Source organism: Phodopus roborovskii, unplaced genomic scaffold (genome assembly GCF_943737965.1).
Source record: "Phodopus roborovskii unplaced genomic scaffold, PHOROB, whole genome shotgun sequence".
In the NCBI taxonomy this organism is placed as follows: domain Eukaryota; kingdom Metazoa; phylum Chordata; class Mammalia; order Rodentia; family Cricetidae; genus Phodopus; species Phodopus roborovskii.
The window spans coordinates 9355815-9374126 of record NW_026126636.1 but is presented as its reverse complement, the minus strand read 5'-3'; the positions used below and the strand labels follow the sequence as shown (position 1 = coordinate 9374126).

At 49.2% G+C, this 18312-nt stretch overlaps 1 protein-coding gene across 1 annotated transcript; it reads right to left on the bottom strand.

The window, feature by feature from the left end:
* Positions 1-209: 209 nt before the first annotated feature.
* Positions 210-16072, bottom strand: LOC127238937 (zinc finger protein 226-like). Its single transcript, XM_051207712.1, has 8 exons — positions 14777-16072; positions 10148-11595; positions 8367-8488; positions 8096-8252; positions 6465-6591; positions 5020-5097; positions 4764-4847; positions 210-4118 (listed from the first exon to the last, which is right to left on the bottom strand). Exons 1-8 carry the CDS (start codon positions 14808-14810, stop codon positions 2101-2103), a joined length of 4068 nt encoding a protein of 1355 aa, XP_051063669.1. The 5' UTR covers positions 14811-16072; the 3' UTR covers positions 210-2100.
* Between the last annotated feature and the right edge of the window lie 2240 nt (positions 16073-18312).

Sequence of the window (18312 nt, the reverse complement as noted above, 5' to 3'; positions counted from 1 at the left end):
CTCTGGCTCAGTAGCTGGGTCCTGATGTTCTCCTCTCTTTGTTCTCTCCCTCTCCCCCTCCCTCTCCCCCTTCCCCTCCCCTTTACCCTCTTTGGGCACCAGCCCCGCCTGTCCTTTTTGCTGCCGTTCAGCTCTTTATTAGACCATCGGGTGTTTTAGACAGGGAATCCCAGCTCCACAGAGTTAAACACGTACAGCATAAATAAAAGCGATACATCTTTAATACAAATGTTCCACAGAGCTAAACAAGTGTTCCACAGTACAGACAAAAGCAACGCACCTTAAAATAATACTCTACAATATCAAAGCGGCAGTGAGTGAGTCAGTCATAGGCTGATCCCCCTACAGCTGGAAAGGCTAAAAAAATCACCCTTAGAGTGCCTCTCCGTCTTCTTTCCACCGACCTGTGTGAACCCATACCTGCTAGATACAACAGGGAGGTTCAGAACAAAGACACCCAGCGAGGCTGCTCAAAGTTGGGACACACTACATTGTACCAGCCGGGCCGATTGGTGACATATTTTTAAATGAGCTCTTTCCATTGTATAGTGCTGTACATCAATAACAGGCTTGGTTGAATATTATAATTACAGCTGCTTAAGGGAAACACACTTAAGTATTCGACATAAGAGAAAAGACGCCTGAAAAGTTGTGTACGTAGGTGTCAGTATTTTGAGTGTGCACAAATTCATGTATCTGGAGAGGATGACGACTCGATAATTTAACAACTGTTGAATCTGGGTTAACGGTATAAAATTCTACATAATTTTATAGGTTTTCTAAAACCTAGGTTTCTAAAAAGTTTAATGTACACACATGATTAAAATCTCACTAGAGGCAACTATGCCTTCACATCTGTATCTTTTAAAAATGATTCACCTTTAAATTGAGCATGCACACGTCTGTGCCTGTGAGCCACTAGATGTGGGTGCAGGTAACAAACTCTGAAAGAAGAGCACACACACACCACTGAGCACCTCTCCAGCCCCACATCTGTAGTTTGCGTGTGTAGTGTATGCTGTGTTTCTCATACATGAACAGGTATGTATGTCCATGTGCGTGTCTCTGGAGGCTGGAGGATGATTTAGGTGTCTTCTTCCTCTGTCACACTGCCCCTGCTGCCTAGAGACGTGGTCTGGCAGGAAGTCCCAATAACCCTCCTGTCTCCACTTCCCACAACACTAGGATTATGGACCTGCACGGCCAAACCCAGCTTTTTACATGGGCACTGGGGATTCAAACTTGTCGGATTCCCACGTGTGTCCGGCAAGCTCTTTTACCCACGGAAACATCTTTTCCAGCCCCATTTTCTTCTCTGAAAACACACATCTAACTTTCACAGTTTTCCAGGGTAACACATTTTGAGCAACTTGCAGTGGTCATAGCTAATGCTGCCTTTTCTCTCTCGATGGTTGCACCACTGGGCCGCAAAGCAGCAAGTTCCAACTATGAAACCCACTGTAAAGCCAACCCGTGATACAATGGACAGCTCCTTACATACAGTTCCAGCCGGCATCAATTTACCTTTGGTGGTCAGAGATGCATTGTGGGCACCGCCTATTTCACTGCATGAAAAGAAAAACAAACAAACAAACAAACAAAAAACCCACAGGGTAAGTCCACGGCTACAGGAAGTGTTTAGTCCGGAGTTTTACTTTCCACACCTTTAGGCTTTAGTAAAATAATGCCCACTGTAAAGTAAGTATAGAGAGCTAAGTCAGCATTGGGCAAGTATCAGTTTACCTGGTGCCATTTCTTTTGGCACAGTCCACTGAAAGACGGTTGCTGGCCGGATGGGCCGGGGCTGGTGAGATGGCTCAGCGTGGAAAGGCGATTGCCGCCGCCTGTCTTTCTTCCTGAAGGACGAGTCCTAGGTGTTACCACTCCGGTGTATTATAGTTTTAAGGAATGCTAGGTCTCGAGTCTGTAGAAGTCTGTTCCTGCTTGTAATGGTCTTTTAGAGATGAGCTCTGGGATGCACTCCTGGGAAACTCGAAGACGGACAATTCCACAAAACAAAAAGTATGCTTTGGAGCCGAGGCTGGCCACAAACCTGTCATCCTCCCGCCGGGGCCTGCCTCCCAAAGGCTGGCTTCACAGTCACGCGTCACCGCCCCCACTCTGCTGCTCGCTCTGGGTGTGGGTTTTCTTATGGGTTCGGAGGCGGGAACGGTAGTCGAAGCCTTTCCCACACACGCCGCATTTGTGCGGCTTTTCTCCAGTGTGGACACTCTGGTGTATTTGAAGACTCGAGTTCTGCTTGAAGCCCTTCCCACAAATGTCACACTTGAAGAGCTTCTCCCTGTCATGGATACTGAGGTGGAGCCGGAGCTTTGAGGGGAAGCAGAAGCTCTTCCCGCACTCCTCACATTTGTGAGGCTTCTCTCCCGTGTGCATCCTCTGGTGGTCCTGGAGTTCCGTGCCGCTGTCAAAGCACTTCCCGCACGCCTGACATCTGTGAGCTTTGTCGCCAGTGTGGCTTCGCCGGTGGTAGGTAAACTGAGAGCTGTATATGAAGCCCTTACCACACACCTCGCACTTGTACGGCGTCTTCCCGGCGTGGACCCTGTGGTGGTAATGGAGGGCGGAGGACCGGCTGAAGCCCTTCCCACACGTCTCACACCGGTACGGCTTTTCTCCGGTGTGAAGCCTCTGGTGGGCTTGAAGGCGCGAGCGCTGGCTGAAGCTCTTCCCACACTCCTCACACTTAAAGAGCTTCTCCTGGACGTGAACACTCAGGTGGACTCGCAGGTTGGACGGGAGGCTGAAGGCCTTCCCACACTCCTTACACTTGTGAGGCTTCTCGCCCGTGTGCATCCGGCGGTGGTGGCGCAGGTCCATGCTCCTGCCGAAGCCCTTCCCGCACTCGGGACACCGGTACGGCTTCTCCCCGGTGTGGCCCCTCTGGTGGTAGATAAACTGAGAGCTGTACCTGAACGTCTTCCCGCACTCGGGACACCGGTACGGCTTCTCCCCGGTGTGGACTCGGTGATGGCAATGGAGGCCAAAGGGCCGGCTGAAGCCCTTCCCGCACACCTCACATTTGTGCGGCTTCTCCCCGGCGTGAGCCCGCTGATGAGCCCGGTATTCGCCGGGCTGGCTAAAGCTCTGGCCACACCCTTTACACGTGTAGCGCTTCTTTTCCGAGAGCACTCTCTGGTGAAGATCTGCCTTCCAGCTGAAGCCTTGCCCATCCTGCGGACCTTTCGATGGTTTCTCCTTGGCGTGTGTTAAGAGGTGTCGATTAATATTGGAAACGTAACGGAAGACCTTCCCACACTCTTCACACCTGTATGGTTTCTCTCCGGTGTGGACCCGATGGTGGACGCGAAGCTTCGAGGGCTCACTGTAGCCCTTCCCACACGTCTCGCACACGTAGGGTTTCTCTCCCTTGCGGCGGCGTCTGTGGTGAATGTTGAGGCCGCCGCCGCCGCATCTCTGCCCACAACCATCATGTCCGCAGGGCTTTCCATCTGTGCAACTGGCCTGATGCGGACCTACGGGGCTCTTGTTGAAGTGATCGCTAGACGGGTGGCGTTTGTCCACTTCCTCGCCTGGGTGTGAGCGCTGATTGGCGCTGCTCGCTGATGCGCAGACAGTCTGATGAGTAGGCGGCCCCGGGCCACGCTCACTCTGCACAAAGGGTTCCCCTCCTAAGGGCAGTTCCGGGGCAACGCCGGCCTTAGTTGGTCTGTCACATTCTTCACCTCTGCAGGCTTTCTGTTCCTTGCTGGTCCTAAGCGGCTCACAAGGCGATGGCTTCCTCGTCACATCTTCCAGCACACACAGGTCACGTTTCCCACAGACAGGCTCGTTTCCGCTCCGGTCCTGGGAATCATGCAGGGACCCATTTTGGCAAGGATCCCGAGTTCCTGAGGTGGAAAAGTTTTCCTGTTCAAGGCAGCTGGAGCGACCTCCTTTGTGGCTCTTTGCACTGCCCCGATTGTCAGATGCCAGAATGGAATCACCTTGCCGTGGTTGACAAGGCCTCCTCTCAAGACACCTGGTCGACTTCCGTGCAACCTGTCTCCAGATGTGCCAGCAAGACAGCTCTCCCTGGGCAAGGCGTTTTAGTGCAGTTCTCCCAAGAGTCGCCGTGTGGCGTCGATTCCTGCTGCCTGTAAGAGAGCAGTCGTGAGGGATGAAGACAGGTTACGGGAGGACTCCGTTCTAAGGGCATGCGTGGGAGGGAATCAAGCCAGAGCAAGCCAGAGACCTTGCGACATCGCTTGTCATTTCCCCACGTTTCCATGGAGGTGGGCGCAAGGGCGGGATCAACAGGCTCCTGACTCCCGAGTGTTTTGGTGTGACCCATTTACAGAACTATGTCCTGTGTGGAACGTGAGCGCCACGAGGGCTGGAGAGATGGATGGCCCAGTGGTTGAAAGCAAAAGCACTTGCTGATCTTCCAGAGGACCTGAGTTTGGATTCCGGTACCCACATTAAGGGACTTACAACTTCGGGTAACTCGGGCTGCAGGGACTCGAACCCCACGGGCACCATATACACGTGGCATATAAACACAAACATTTTTTTTAAAAAACGAAAAAAACCAAACCACGAGCGCTATGGGCACAGAGACTTCGAGCGTCCGTGCTCTAATACAACGACCTCAATTAAAAGCACGCCCCCCCTTTCTCCTTCGTACTTATGCAAACGGGTTCTATCAGACTTTGTTAGGACAGTGGGCAGGGGTGACAACAGGGACACACTGCGGAGCGGACCTGAGAGGCTGGTGGCAAGCGCTCCGCCAGGGTACCTACCTCTCTGGGCTTCTGTTTCCTTCAGCCAAAGCCGTTCTTCTGCTTCCAGTAGGGACAGCATATCTGCTCTGGGGGGAAGGCACCCTAAGGGAAGTCAAGACACATACATTTAAGTTGAACACAAAATTAAAGCACACTTGTGGCACAATGCTCAGCGCCTGTGAAGTTACTTTGGAAATGTTTATGATCGTATATTGTGCTGAGAAAAGTCAAGGGCTGGGCAGACAGCTCGGAGGCTGAGACTGGGTCCCCGCACCCACGGGGGCAGGCCGGGCACACTCTCCTGATGGCACAGGTTTGGGAGGGGCCGTGACTCGAAGAAATGAGGCGGAGACTGACAAAGGAGGGTGCCTGATGAGCTCCATGTGCACACACAGGCACCTCCACACACAAAGGTTTGAAAGAAACTTCAAAAGGAAGTTAAAATAAAGCAAGGCCACGACTGTGTATGTAAGGCAGAATCTGTTTCATCCTCTTTTAACCTTCTCTCACATGGAAACCATCAGGCTCCGCTACAGCAGGTCCTCCGCAACAGATTCTGACATCCTATCCTCATTTATTCTATTGCAAAGAAAATACTATGCCAGGGGGGTGGCGGAGGCGCACGCCTTTAATCCCGGCACTCAGGAGGCAGAGGCGGGTGGATCTCTGAGTTTGAGGCCAACATGGTCTACAGAGTTCCAGGGCAGCTAGGACTAGAAAGAGAAATCTTGTCTGTAAAGAAAAAAGAAAATACTACTATACTGAACCATGTTTGTTTACCTATTAGTGGATCACAGACATAAATAGAAAGACAAAGTACATGGCTGGGCCATGACTCTGTGGTAGAGCCCCTGCCTAGAATCCCCCAGTGAGGGGCTGGGGATGTCAATCAGTGGTACTGCACTTGCCTAGAATCCACCAGAAGGCTGGGAGTGTGGCTCAGCAACAGACTCCTGCCTAGCATGAACAAGGCCCTAGATTCTAGTCTCAACAAAATCCAAAGTACTGAAGTTAAGCTCATTTGTGGCTCATATAAAACAGGGTTTCTTCCTGGCAGCAAACGGACGGGCACTCTGGATGGTAGACCATCCTGCTGCGGGAGCTGACTTGTCTCTGGCAGCTAACGATTAAATGTCAGTGGCACCCATCCCTGAATTGTGAGCGGTATATGTGGAATATTCCTTCTGTACACTGTGAATATGTGCTACTCTTATTGGTTAATAGAGAAGGTGCTTGGCCTATAGCAAGGCAGGATAAAGTTAGGCGGCACAATCAGGCAGAGGATACTGGGATGAGGGAGGGCAGAATTGGGGAGAAGCCAGCCAGCTGTGGAGGAAGCTGGACTATAGAAAACGAGATAGCAAGCCATGGCTGCGTGGTGAAGCATAGATAAGAAATATGGGTTAATTTAAATGTAAGAGCAGTAAAAGCCTGAGCTATCGGCCAAGCGTTTATAAATAATATTAACCCCCTGTGTGGTAATTTGGAAGAGGCTCCCGGAACAGGAAAACTCCACATATGCATTGCCAAATGCCCCCCAACAGAAAGATCATCCCTAGCTGAGAATCAGTGGTTTAAAAAGATTTTCGCTGAGCAGAAACGCCAGAAAAATCCCTCTTGTCCCCGGGAATCCCTTCAAATGGTCCAGAGCCTTGAGCATCTGAGGACAGGGAGTCTCTGGGAGGCTGAGGTTTGGGGTCACAGGACGCCCGTCCTCACCCACGGCAACCAGGTTCTTGAAGACCTCCACCATCACGTCTTGGTACAGCCTCCTCTGTGTGAGGTCCAGCAACCCCTGCTCTTCTGCAGTAAACACCAGCGCCACATCCCTGAATGTCACCGCCTCCTGTGACACCAAACACAAGAAACTTCAATCCGGGTCCCACGGAAAAGGAATAGCGGTGTGAACAGGGCCACACGGGGTCACAGACTCAGGGGTCCGGGCAGACTGAGCCAGTAGCTGTTGTGCATTCACACAAGCTTCCTAACAACACCCTAAACTCTGACTATACTCCGCTCCCCGATCCTCCCTCCCTCTCTGTCTCTCTGTGTTTCCTTTCTTGAGGGTGAGGTAAGAAAGGGTCTCCTACAGCCCAGGTTGTACTCTAAGGCAGAATCACAGAAGATAACCTTGAACCTCTGCTCCTCCTGGCTTTCCTCCCACGGTGCTCGAATTCTGGCCATGCATGCCAAGCCTGGCTTTTAATTTGCTCATGTTTATACTGGTTTATACAGTGCCAGAGATCAAGGTCAGGGCTACAGGGATACTAAGCAAATGCTCTACCCAGCTCCAGCTCCACCGATGGCTACGTCATAGCCAAAGTAACAGGTTATTTTTGTCAGCAATTTTGTTATTCAGTAACAAATGATAACACACACACACACACACACACACACACAGAGTGTACCTAACTCATACTTGATCTGTTATTTTCTACCAATACTCCACCCTCCCCAAAAAAGACAAACTGGCATACAAAATTACTGAGAAATGCCTGACCTGAAACTGAGCCATCTTCTCTTGTTTCTTTGGAGGAAGGTCACTGTCCTGAGAAGGCACAACTAAAGAAAGATGAAGAAACCTTAAGACAAAAGTCGGAACTGCCATTGGCCCAGGTGAAACACTGACCCCCTACTTCCGGACACACGCCACCACATAGCTCAGAAGTCAGAAGCACACATCGGATTTCAGCGACTAGCAGACCTCTTAGCTCATCTGGGTAGCGGACAGCCTGTGCAACCTGTACAACCAGCTTCAGCACTCCTACCACAGAGTTTCAGATTCTGGAAATGGCGGGACATGAGAGCCAGTAAAACAACACACAGGCAATGAATGCATGGATGGATGATAGGAAGGAAATGGGGGGAAAGTAGGATCCGAATGCCTGGCTCAGTTCAATCATTGTGTGCTGATACTTTGTTTGGCTCTAACAAACAAAGCTTGCCCGGACACCAGAGCCAGCCGCTAGTTAACCATAGAGGCCAGGCGGTGGTGGCACACACCTTCAATCCCAGCACTTGGGATCTCAGGAGAGATGCCTCGAACGTTAAGGAGCACTTGCAGGTCTTCCAGAAGAGTTAGGCTGGCAGCACCCATGCTAGCCCCACAACCGCCTGGACCCCGTGCTCCGCGGACCCCTACCAGCCTCCCCTGGGACAAGCACACGTCCTCTCTCTCTCTCTCTCTCTCTCTCTCTCTCTCTCTCTCTCTCTCTCTCTCTCTCTCTCCCTCCCTCTCTCTCTCTCTCTCCCCCGACTCCCCCACCATACACAAATAAACACGCGCTAATAAATAAATATTTAAAATGCGATCATGTTTCCGGTGGCCGATTTTCGGGGTCTAGGGATGCCGATGAATTGAAGGGGCACCCCGACGAGAAAGCGTCGTGGGCGCGGTACCTGGGGCGGCGACAAGTGTGACGAGTGCCTCCTTCCTGCGGTTGCTTGGAGAAAGGATGCGTTAGGGAAAGGATGCGGGGAGAGCGGCGGAAAGGGCCCGGCACTGTCCTGCAGCCAGGGAGAAGAAGGCCGAGGACAGGGCTGGGCCCACGGCAGAAGGCAGCTGCTTATTCCGTCGCCGCCTTTAAATTCTAACTGCACTGCAAGCCAGCTACTGCCAACCTCCGACTAACTACACCAAGGGAGAAAACTGGAGCGGCTAAGAGACGGGGTGGGAAACGAAATCCCGGGCTCCCGCTTCCCGTCTCCTCACTTCCGGTCTCCGGGAGCCGCCGTCCCGCAAGCTAAAAAGATTTGGAAGCAGCCCAGGAGGATGCGAGGTGGGCTCGATTCCCCTGAGCCCGAAGAGGATGGCGACCTTGCTCTCTTAGCTCCTGAACTACATTTCCCAGAAAGCATCGGGAGGACCTTCCCAGAATTCCCCCACTGCAATTTCCAGAAGCCCCATTCAGCTTCCGGTCACTTTCAAAGGAAGTCCGTGGATGTTAATCTTCCCCTGAAATATTACGTAGTTTATATATATATATTTTTGGGGTCACTGGGACGAAATACCGGACAGAAATAACTTTAGGAAATTTTTTTTGGCCCAGTTTTAAAGGGATATCACATCACTACGGTCTGTGAATAACTTTCACATCTGGTGAAAGCAGAGAAGGACGGCTAGCACCAGAAGCGAAGGTCTGCACTCGAGGCCCCATTTCCAAAGTTTCAGTAACTGGGGGCCAATTGTTCAATACATGAGTCTGGAGTCACTGCCCATCTAGTCCGTAGTGTGACAAAGAATCCACGCACTGTGCGGGAGCATCTCGCTGCTGCCGGGTTAACAAAACTCACCGTCAGAAAGGATAGTCTGTAACGCATAATGCAAACGAAACAGGAGACAGTCCCAGAAGACAGGAAGCACCCAGGGAAGGGTGGGGGGAAGGACAGATACCATAGGACAGTATCAAGTCGATGGTGCAGGTGACCGTATTGAGTGGCTTTCTCTTTTGTCTGCACTGGGGATTGAACCCAGGACCTGTATTCCAACACTGTATTTTGGCTATTCCCTAGTTTTAAAGGCTGTTAGGGTTCCCGTTCCAAACACAAACTTACTTCTCAACAGTTTCAAAAGTACAGCCCCCCACTTGCTGGAAAATATCGAGTATCTTTCCAGCACAGCAGGAATTTTCATCTATTAACCCCCAAAGCCCTGGTAAATCACCCTTCTTCAAGTTCTTGTGACACTTGAAAATGGCCGGGGTTGAACCAAAGCCTTCTAGGATAATTAAGACTGTGCGGAAACACTAACCCGAATGAAATAATTGTATTTCCTCTTGAAAAAACGATTAAAAGAATCCACACAACAGCCTGGTGAGATGATTCAATGGGCAAAAGTGTTTGCCACCAAGCCGGACAGCCTGAGTTTCATCCCTGCTCTCCACACGTACTCTATGGCATGCACTGGCATGTGTGTGTGTGTGTGTGTCCCCAAACACACTAAATTGTTTTTGAGATTGCTTTACTTTATGTGTATGAACTCTTTGCCTACATGCATCTATGTGTGCCATATGTTGGATCTTCTGGAGCCAAGGTTAAACATGGTTGTGGGCTGGCTGGAGAGACGGCTCAGCGGTAAAAGCACTGGCTGCTCTTCCAGAGGTCTTGAATTCCTAGCAACCACATGTTGGCTCACAACCACCTGTAATGAGATCTGATGCCATCTTCTGGCCTGCAGGGATGCATGCAGACAGAACACTGTACACATAATAAATAATTCTTAAAAAAAAAAATGGTTGTGAACCACCATATGGGTTCCTGGAATTGGATCCTTTGCAAGAGCGACAAGGGCTCCTCACTCATTACTGAGCCGTCTCTGAAGCTCACACACTACACTGTTTTAAAATGTAACCCAAGGGAAATAAGAATGCACGGGACGCACGTCTTTTAAAACGTTATTTTATAGAACGTTTTTCCTGAACAGATTCCTTGATGTTTTTGCCGTCTCTTGTGCTCTTAGAAGCCCTACCGCTGCTGTGGATTCTGTGATGAATCAGAAGGTTTGACCGCCAACCAAAGCTCTTACCACAGACCTCACACTTGTAAGGTTTCTCCCCTGTGTGCACCCTCTGATGAGACTGTAGTTGTGAAGAGCGGCTGAAGACCTTCCCACACGCATCACATTTGTACGGCTTCTCCCCAGTGTGGACTCGAAGGTGGACTTGGAGGTTTGAATTCAGGGTATAGCCTTTACCGCACACAGTACACACGTAGGATTTCTCTCCGGTGTGTATGCCCTGATGGGCCTGGAGACTCGAAGGGCGACTGAATTCTTTCCCACAGTCCACACACTTGTACGGTTTTTCCCCCGTGTGGACTCTCTGGTGGATGTAAAGATTTGAGCTACAAATGAAGCTCTTCCCACACTCCTCGCATTTGTACGGCTTCTCTCCCGTGTGCACCCTCTGATGGGACCGAAGGTGTGAATTCCGACTGAAGCTCTTGCCGCATGCATCACATTTGAACGGTTTCTCCCCGGTGTGGAGTCTCTGATGGTCCTGAAGGTGAGAGGCCTGACTGAAGGCGCTCCCGCACGCCTCGCAAGCGTACGGCCTCTCCCTGGTGTGGACCTTAAAATGCACATTAAGAGCTGATCTGCAGCGGAAGAATTTCCCGCACCGCTCACATTCGTACGGCTTCGCTATCGTATGGTTGTGTGGAAGAGGGTTATGGCTGAGTCCCTGATGCCTTTCTCCCATGTGAGCTCCTTGGCCGACGCAACCATCTGTGTTACAACGGGAGTCTTTCCGACACTCGACACATGCGCAAGACCCCTGTCCCCGGCCTGACAGTTGGCGAGGGGCAAAGCTAGAGAGAACAGTAACGGCTTCTTTATACCTGTCGTTTTTCTGTCCAGTGTGAGTTGTTCTACCCTCATCAAAGGATGCTGCCGCCTTTATGCTCTCTCTCCCATAACCACTGGGACGGGGAGAATCCTTACTTTTGTGTACTCTGTGGTCATTGGGGGAATGTGAAATTCGACTTGCAGAGCCAGCATCCCAGTCACTGCTCATGGAAATGGGTTGGTATCCATTCTTAGGTCGCTGTGGCTCAGTCAGGAAATGTTTCTGCCAAGAACCCTGGCTTCTCAGTGTTGGAAGCGGGAGCCTTCCAGTATCAATGGGAACCTTTGCTTTTTGACTCTGAATATAGTTCTCATCTTCAGAAATGTGAGCAGATAACCGGCGCCTGACCTGGCAGGGGGAATCGCCCTGTAACTGAGTAGAAGCTACCACTGAGTCTTGACACCTGGTTAAGTCGTCCATGACGCGTTGCCAGATTTGCCAGCAGGAAAGGGCTTCATGGGACCTTCCATCTTGGACAGCCCTCAACTCACTCTGATTGTTAATTCCTATAAAGACAGAGAGGTACAGGCAAGTGAAAACTGTTCACTCTTCCAGGTCACACTTAGGTCACAACACTAGCCTTTAATGCAACTCAAGATGATCCTGTAGCTTATCTTTTTTATTATGAATAAAGTTTTCTGGTTTCAATACTGACAGAAACCAATACAGTCTACTGAGTTCCCAACTATTAAGAACCAATAACACCAGGGCTGGAGAGATAGCTCAGCAGTTAAGAACACTGACCACTCTGCTAGAGGACATGGGTTCATTCACAACATCTCACTCACAACGGTCTGTAACTCCAGTCGCAGAGGATCTGACACCCTCTGTCCTCCATGGGCACCAGGCATACATGTGGTACACATAGATACATGCAGACAAAACACCCACACGGATAAATAATTTAGATTTTAAAAGAGAGAACTAATAAAAGCCATTTTAAATCAATTACCGACATGCTCTCTGAAATTTGTTTTCTTTTTAAAATGATGTATCTTCCCTACCGTATGGCAGTGCCAACAGGAACTGTTTATGGTGCTCAGTTTCCCAGCCACTACCCAGAGCCCTGCTGGCATGTGTTCCAGCTAAGTATGTACAGGTGGCTTCTCGGTTCATTCTAAGTCCAAACCCAAGTCACAGAAGCAAAGATCGTTGTAAAGTAAATATACGGAAGAGATCTGGACCAAAGTTCTGTTGAGAAATTGCAAAACCGCATCTTAGATAGGATGGCATCCAGTTAGTGCCGAGAATGGAACCCGAGGGTGAAGGACACACCCAGAGGTATATGGCGAGACCCTGTTCTCAAACAAAAGTCTTCCAACTTGATAAGATGTGCTATACCTGTGAATTAGAAACTGAAATAGCTTGTGGTAAACATTTAGAAGAAACAGGCTACAAACTACCAGAGAACCACCACAATGGTATCACTAAATAGATCTACTGGATATGTGTGTGTATATGTATGTATGTATATGCATATATGCACATACATGCACATATATAAACACGCACACACGAGCGTGCATGCGCGTCGCGCGCGCGCGCGCACACACACACACACACACACACACATTATTTTCCCCATACATTTCTTTGGCTAACAATGGAATGTTAATTTCAATGTGAACTTTGGAAGAGGCTAATGGATGGAATATGTCTGGGCAAACCTGTTAGAGGCAAAGTTCACTATGGCAATTTTCTTAGACTTCTTCTCTGACAAAAGGAATAAGGAGGCAGAATTTGACTTTTCTTATGGTTAAAGCCAAAGAACTAATCCTAAGAATTCTCACAGGAAGCGGCTCCCGGGATGATGACAGAACCTAGAGGTAGAACACTTGTCTGGCACACACAAGACCCAAGGTTTGATGCCGGTGCTGGGGATGAGGATGGTGAAAAGCATATTTAAACGGTACTTCCTACTTAAGTGAATGTGAAGCACTACACCTGCTCTAACCACGCCAGAGAAATCTTGCTTGGGCTGGGTCATCTCCACAGAACTACAGGTTCTTTAAGACATCCATGGGTCAACCTGTACGAACCCACACTCCTGAGAAGTCAGAAGGAGGCGAGGGATCAGTCTGAGGACAAGAGCCACAAGACTGCTGCAAGGACCTAGGAACAAGTTTGGACATTTGTACAGCATGACAGCAGCAACAGGGACGGTGACCAGAGAGTCCCACGGGTGAGTCACGCGATACTAAGTCTCTCTCCTGATGGGAGATGTCATGCTGTAAATACGTTTCTCTTATTCGTTAATGAATAAGGCGCTGTTGGCCAATAGGAAAGCAAGATAGGTGGGACTAGGAGACAAGGAGAGGAGAGGAAGGAGAAGAGGAGGAGATTCAAGAAGGAGGACGGGGAGAGCCGAACGCCGGCCCCTCTCCCCGGTAAGATGATACCACGTGGAACTACTTAGATTGATAGAAAAGGGTTACTATTTAAGACAGAGCTAGCCGATAAGAAATGCTGTTAACAGGCCAACACTCTCCCTCTGGTTGGCGTCTTCATTAGAGGCTTCATTTCCCTTCTGTGTGTGAGTTGTCTCTTTGGAAAATTAATGCTCTGCGAACGTGCACGGATGTAAAAAGGGCACGCTACAGCGAAAACGCACTGCAAACTTCAGTGGCAACTGAATGCTCATCGACACAATGAAAATAGTGTGTTTCAAAACTTACAACAGCCCAGTGAAGAAACCCCATTTATTTTGTGACCCTCTGGCCGCCATAAACGTACTGCAAAAACAAAGTCTGAGTGACTACACTTGCAGTCGAGTCTCTCCATACTGGTTCTACATCTACTCACGCAACTGGCCAGCTCTCCCTACAGCATGTAGTATGTTTCTCTAAGGAAGGCTGGTGTTTCTATTGTTTCATTAGTTGCCAGTGCAGATGCTGCAGAGATGGCCCTTGCTTAAGACCACTTGCTGCTCTTCCAAAGGACCAGTTTGGTTTCCAGCACCCACAACTCCCTAACTCCAGCTCCATGGGACCCAATGCCCTTTTCTAGCCTCTGAGGGTTCCCACACCAAGGTGTCTCTCTCTCACACACACACATAAAAATAAATATCTTTTTAAAAACTCACCAGTATAGAGGCTGAGGGATGGGCTAGCAGTTAAGAGTGGTCGCTGCTCTTCTAGAGAAACCCAAGTTCAGTTCCCAGCACCCACATCCCGTGGCTCACAACTACCTATAACTACTGATGTACTGATGGCTACTTCTAGCCTCACAGGGTACCCACACTCGTGGACACACACACACACACACACACACACACACACACACACACACAAACAAATAAGATGTAATAATTTTTAAGAATAATAAAATGTGGGGCTAGAGAAGTAACTCAGTTGTTAAGAGTACTGGCTGCTTCTCCAGAGGACCCAGGCTTAGTTTTCAACATCCACATGGCGGCTCACAGCCATATGTGACTCCAGTTTCCAGGGAGCTGACACTCTCTGCTGGCCTCCAAAGGCACCACACAACATACTCATATACAAATAAATAAATGGATGAATGAATAAACAAATAAATGAATTAAATGTCCTGAAATATCCTATTCAGAAGAGATAAGAAACATCCTATCTCCACCCATAGGATTAAGCAGAGTCAGAGGACAATTCTGAGCCCCAAAGCTTCCCAACTCCAAGGTCACAAAGGTATGTGTCAGAGAGCATCCGTCCTCACCTACTGAGAGCAGGTTCTTAAAATTCTCCACCATCACCTCTTGGTACAGCTTCCTCTGGGCGGAGTCCAGCAGCTTCAGCTCCTCCTCAGTGAAGGCCACAGCCACATCCTTGAATGTCACTGTCTCCTACGATAAGCACAAATGACCTCAACCTTACAACCAATTGCTGTTAGCAACATTGAAACAGTCCATCCTGGGGGAAGCTTGGAAAGACCCAGGAAGTTCTAAAAGAAGGCTCCTTTAGGTTCTGGAAATAAACAACTCACAAGTCTCAGGAAGTCCCTGAAACTGAGCAGATGCACAAAGTCCCTCTGGTTACAGGATTATATGAACAGTAAGGACTGCTGAGGAGACTTGGCTCAGCAGAGTTTCCCAGGAGGAACTCTTCTACCTACTGAGGTATCTGCAAGTCATACATAAAGTTCCAGGCTGACCTTACTGTGACATATCTCGCTCTTGGAGTGAAAACCAATAAACTCAGATTCAGCAACTTGGACTTGGGTGGTATTGTTCCCTGAGTCTGTCATGGATTCCCTACTTGGGGTATGTGGATATTTGTTTGTGTCTTTCCAGGAAAAGGGTCCAATGTCCACTAAAGGCACAATGGCCCTGGAAAGGCAGGGAGGGGTTAAATTTACAGGGACAAACAGGCATCTCCTAAGGACCTCAAGTGCTTTTATACATCCAATTTTTAAAATTACATTCATTCATTTAGTGTGTGTGTGAGTGTGCATGCGTGTGTGCGTGCATGTGTCTCTGTGTGTGTGTGTGTGAGACACGGGAATGCATGTGACACAGTGCTCACGTGAAAGACAGCAAATGACCCGTGGAGGTCGGTTCTCTGCGTCCACCATGTGGGTCCTGGGAAATCAAACTCAGGTCATCAGGCCTGGAGGTAACCACCTTGACTCCTGCCCCATCTTGTGCCCCTCAAGAGCTTTCAGTCTCCAGCCTGAGGATGACTTCCGTGATCTGATGGCGAAAATGGCAAGCTCTCCTTACCTTGTACGCGCTCATCTTTTTATAGTTCCTTCGGGAAGATGCAGAGCCTAAGAAGGCAGAAATAGGAAAGAGAGAGGTCAGAGGACACGGAGCGGGCGTGCCACTGACTCACGGCTGACCCATGGTCAGAGGAAGGCAATGACATTGTGTATGACATGTCCTCATTCAGGAGCACATCACAGAACACTTCTGACACCAGATATCCTTAATAAGGATCAGGATAAACAAATAGGCCGAATAAATGTTTATTCAGGAAGAAATAACTTACAACCTAGACAGATGAACATCAGCAGGTTCCTGGTCCCAAGGATGCCTCTGGATGCTCTCCTGTCCATGTCCTGCCAGCAAAAGAGCCCTCCTGGGCTCCTCCTCAGACCTAGTTCCCCAGGTCACTTCCGCCCCTGGCTCCACCCCCAATGGGTGTGGTCAGTGTGACAATGTGAATATCTTGCTACAATTCCCCTTTTAGTCTAAAGAAAAGATTTAGGCTTGATACAAAGCTATATACAAAACAGTGAATAACAAGTGTGCTCTAAGAAAAGGAAAATCGAGAACAAACTCACTTAAGACCTACAACATGTCCTCATTCAGGAGCACATCACAAGACAGTGTGCCCAACCACGACATTAGATTTCCTTGTACCAATTTTTTGAAATTTTCTGTAAGTTTTAAATTATAAGAAAAAATTAATAATCAGGAATTGTCATAGTCACAACTGGTAATAATGGTGATGATGAAGCCCATGGAAATACCCTCTAACGCTAATCCCCAGTAGTTGGTAGTCCGTATTCCCATCCCCAGAAGTACTCTAGTACAAGAGTACAGAGCCTACAGGGAATGGCACCATGAATTCTGATTTCATCCTACATTCAACAGCACCTTCTGCTCTTGGGATTTTGTAGTAAGATCTATTGACAAGTATTTATTGTTTAATCCCAGCACTCAGGAGGCAGGGGCAGGTGGATCCTTGCGAGTTCAAGGCCAGCCTGGTCTACAAAGAGCCAGAGAAAGCTTGTCTCTGGGGGAAAAAAATATTGATCAAGAGAAAAAATCATGGGACTGGATAGGATTATAGTATATACCTGGCTCTAGGTCTGAATTTTCAAATGAGACCCTTCCCTGAACTGTTTACATTTTTACCTGTGTAGAGTCAGGGTTAGAAATGTGTCTGCAGGAATTCAGTTTGGTGGGCTGGGCTGGAGCAAGGGCAGGGCTCCCCAGGCGAGGCCAGGGCTGCCAGCTCCCGGTGAGTTTCTGAACCGATGCAGGGGACAGCCAGTCCCCAGGAACAGTCACCACTAAACAGAAACTAACCCAAAGAAGCCCTAACAGTCACTGTCGCATTTACATGCTCAAGTAGTAACATTTTTTTTTTTTTTTACATACTTCTGTATTTTCCAACATTCCCATGTCCATAAAGGTAGACATTATTTGGGAAAACTGGGGTAGACGAAAACCACAAGACAAACAAATAGAAGCCCTAACACAAGGGACTGGGGAGACGGCTTCATTGATAGAGCTTGCTGGGCAGGCACGTCTTATTTTCAATGGAGGTGGAGATGGATAGGGAGCTGGATGCCAGTGGCACAGACTTGTAATGCCAGTGCTGGCAAGGGCAGCTAATGGCATTCTCTCTCCTGCTTGTTGGCCGGTGGCTTGCCTCAACTAATTAGGCAAGCTCAAGGCCCACAGGGGACTCGTGGTAAAGGCGCTTGCCACCAAGCCAGACTGACTTTGAGCCCCAAAGACCCACAAGGTAAGCAGCATCTCCCCAAAGTGGTCCTCTAATCCCCATGCACAGCACAGCTCGTGTGCCCCACCCCCCAAATAAACGTTAAATGAAAAGGGGGGCTTCCGGGGAACCCAAGGTTGATCTCCAGCCTCCACCACACACATATACAAACCCAGCTCCCAAGATCCCTGCCAGACAACTCTAACCTGTTTTCACACGATACTGGCCAGTTTCCTCGGGGAGCTTGGACCAAAAAGACAGAACGATCAGTGTGGGTTTGCACAGCCCAGCTTCCGAGGCCAGCCTCGCACTCGGGGCTTCCTGTGCATTAACTACAGTCTAGTGACAGCCATTCCCAAGTGTACGACCCCACACATCCTCCAGTGTCAATCTTACTCACTTGGGGCTCCACGAGGTGCTTTTTGGGAAGTCAGGGCTGCGGGGGAAACCGAAAAATAGTAGTGAAATTACAAAATTCCATCTCTATCTTCTGTCTCTCATGGTTCGAGGCCTCAGTCCCTGCCACAAGCAGCCAGCTCCTTCCTATAAGGGCCATAGGTGGGGACAGCCCAAAGCTTGCAGGCTCACAGAGGCCGGGAATTGGAATATTATAGTGGTCTCCATGACACCCATGTGCCAGACAGTTTTAAGCATTTTACGATCCATTTTTTCCCCGGTCAAAATATTCTACTAGAAAGTCTAACTTCTCTTTTGCGCAACAGCCAGTCTATGCAGAGGGATCAGCTGGAGTGGCAGAAACAGAGATGGCTGCAGGGGCAGGGGGGAGGGGGCTATAAGGGG

What these genes read in the sequence shown, in the direction of transcription:
- LOC127238937 (XM_051207712.1), bottom strand. Translation starts at nt 14,810, where the DNA reads ATGGTGGAGAATTTTAAGAACCTGCTCTCAGTAG. An exon ending in GGTGCCCCTTCAATTCATCG is followed by an intron (nt 6,592 to 8,095) that starts GCATCCCTAGAC and finishes TTGGTGTCACAG; the next exon opens with GAGGCGGTGACATTCAGGGA. An exon ending in CAAGAACCTGGTTGCCGTGG is followed by an intron (nt 5,098 to 6,464) that starts GTGAGGACGGGC and finishes CTCCTTTGTCAG; the next exon opens with TCTCCGCCTCATTTCTTCGA.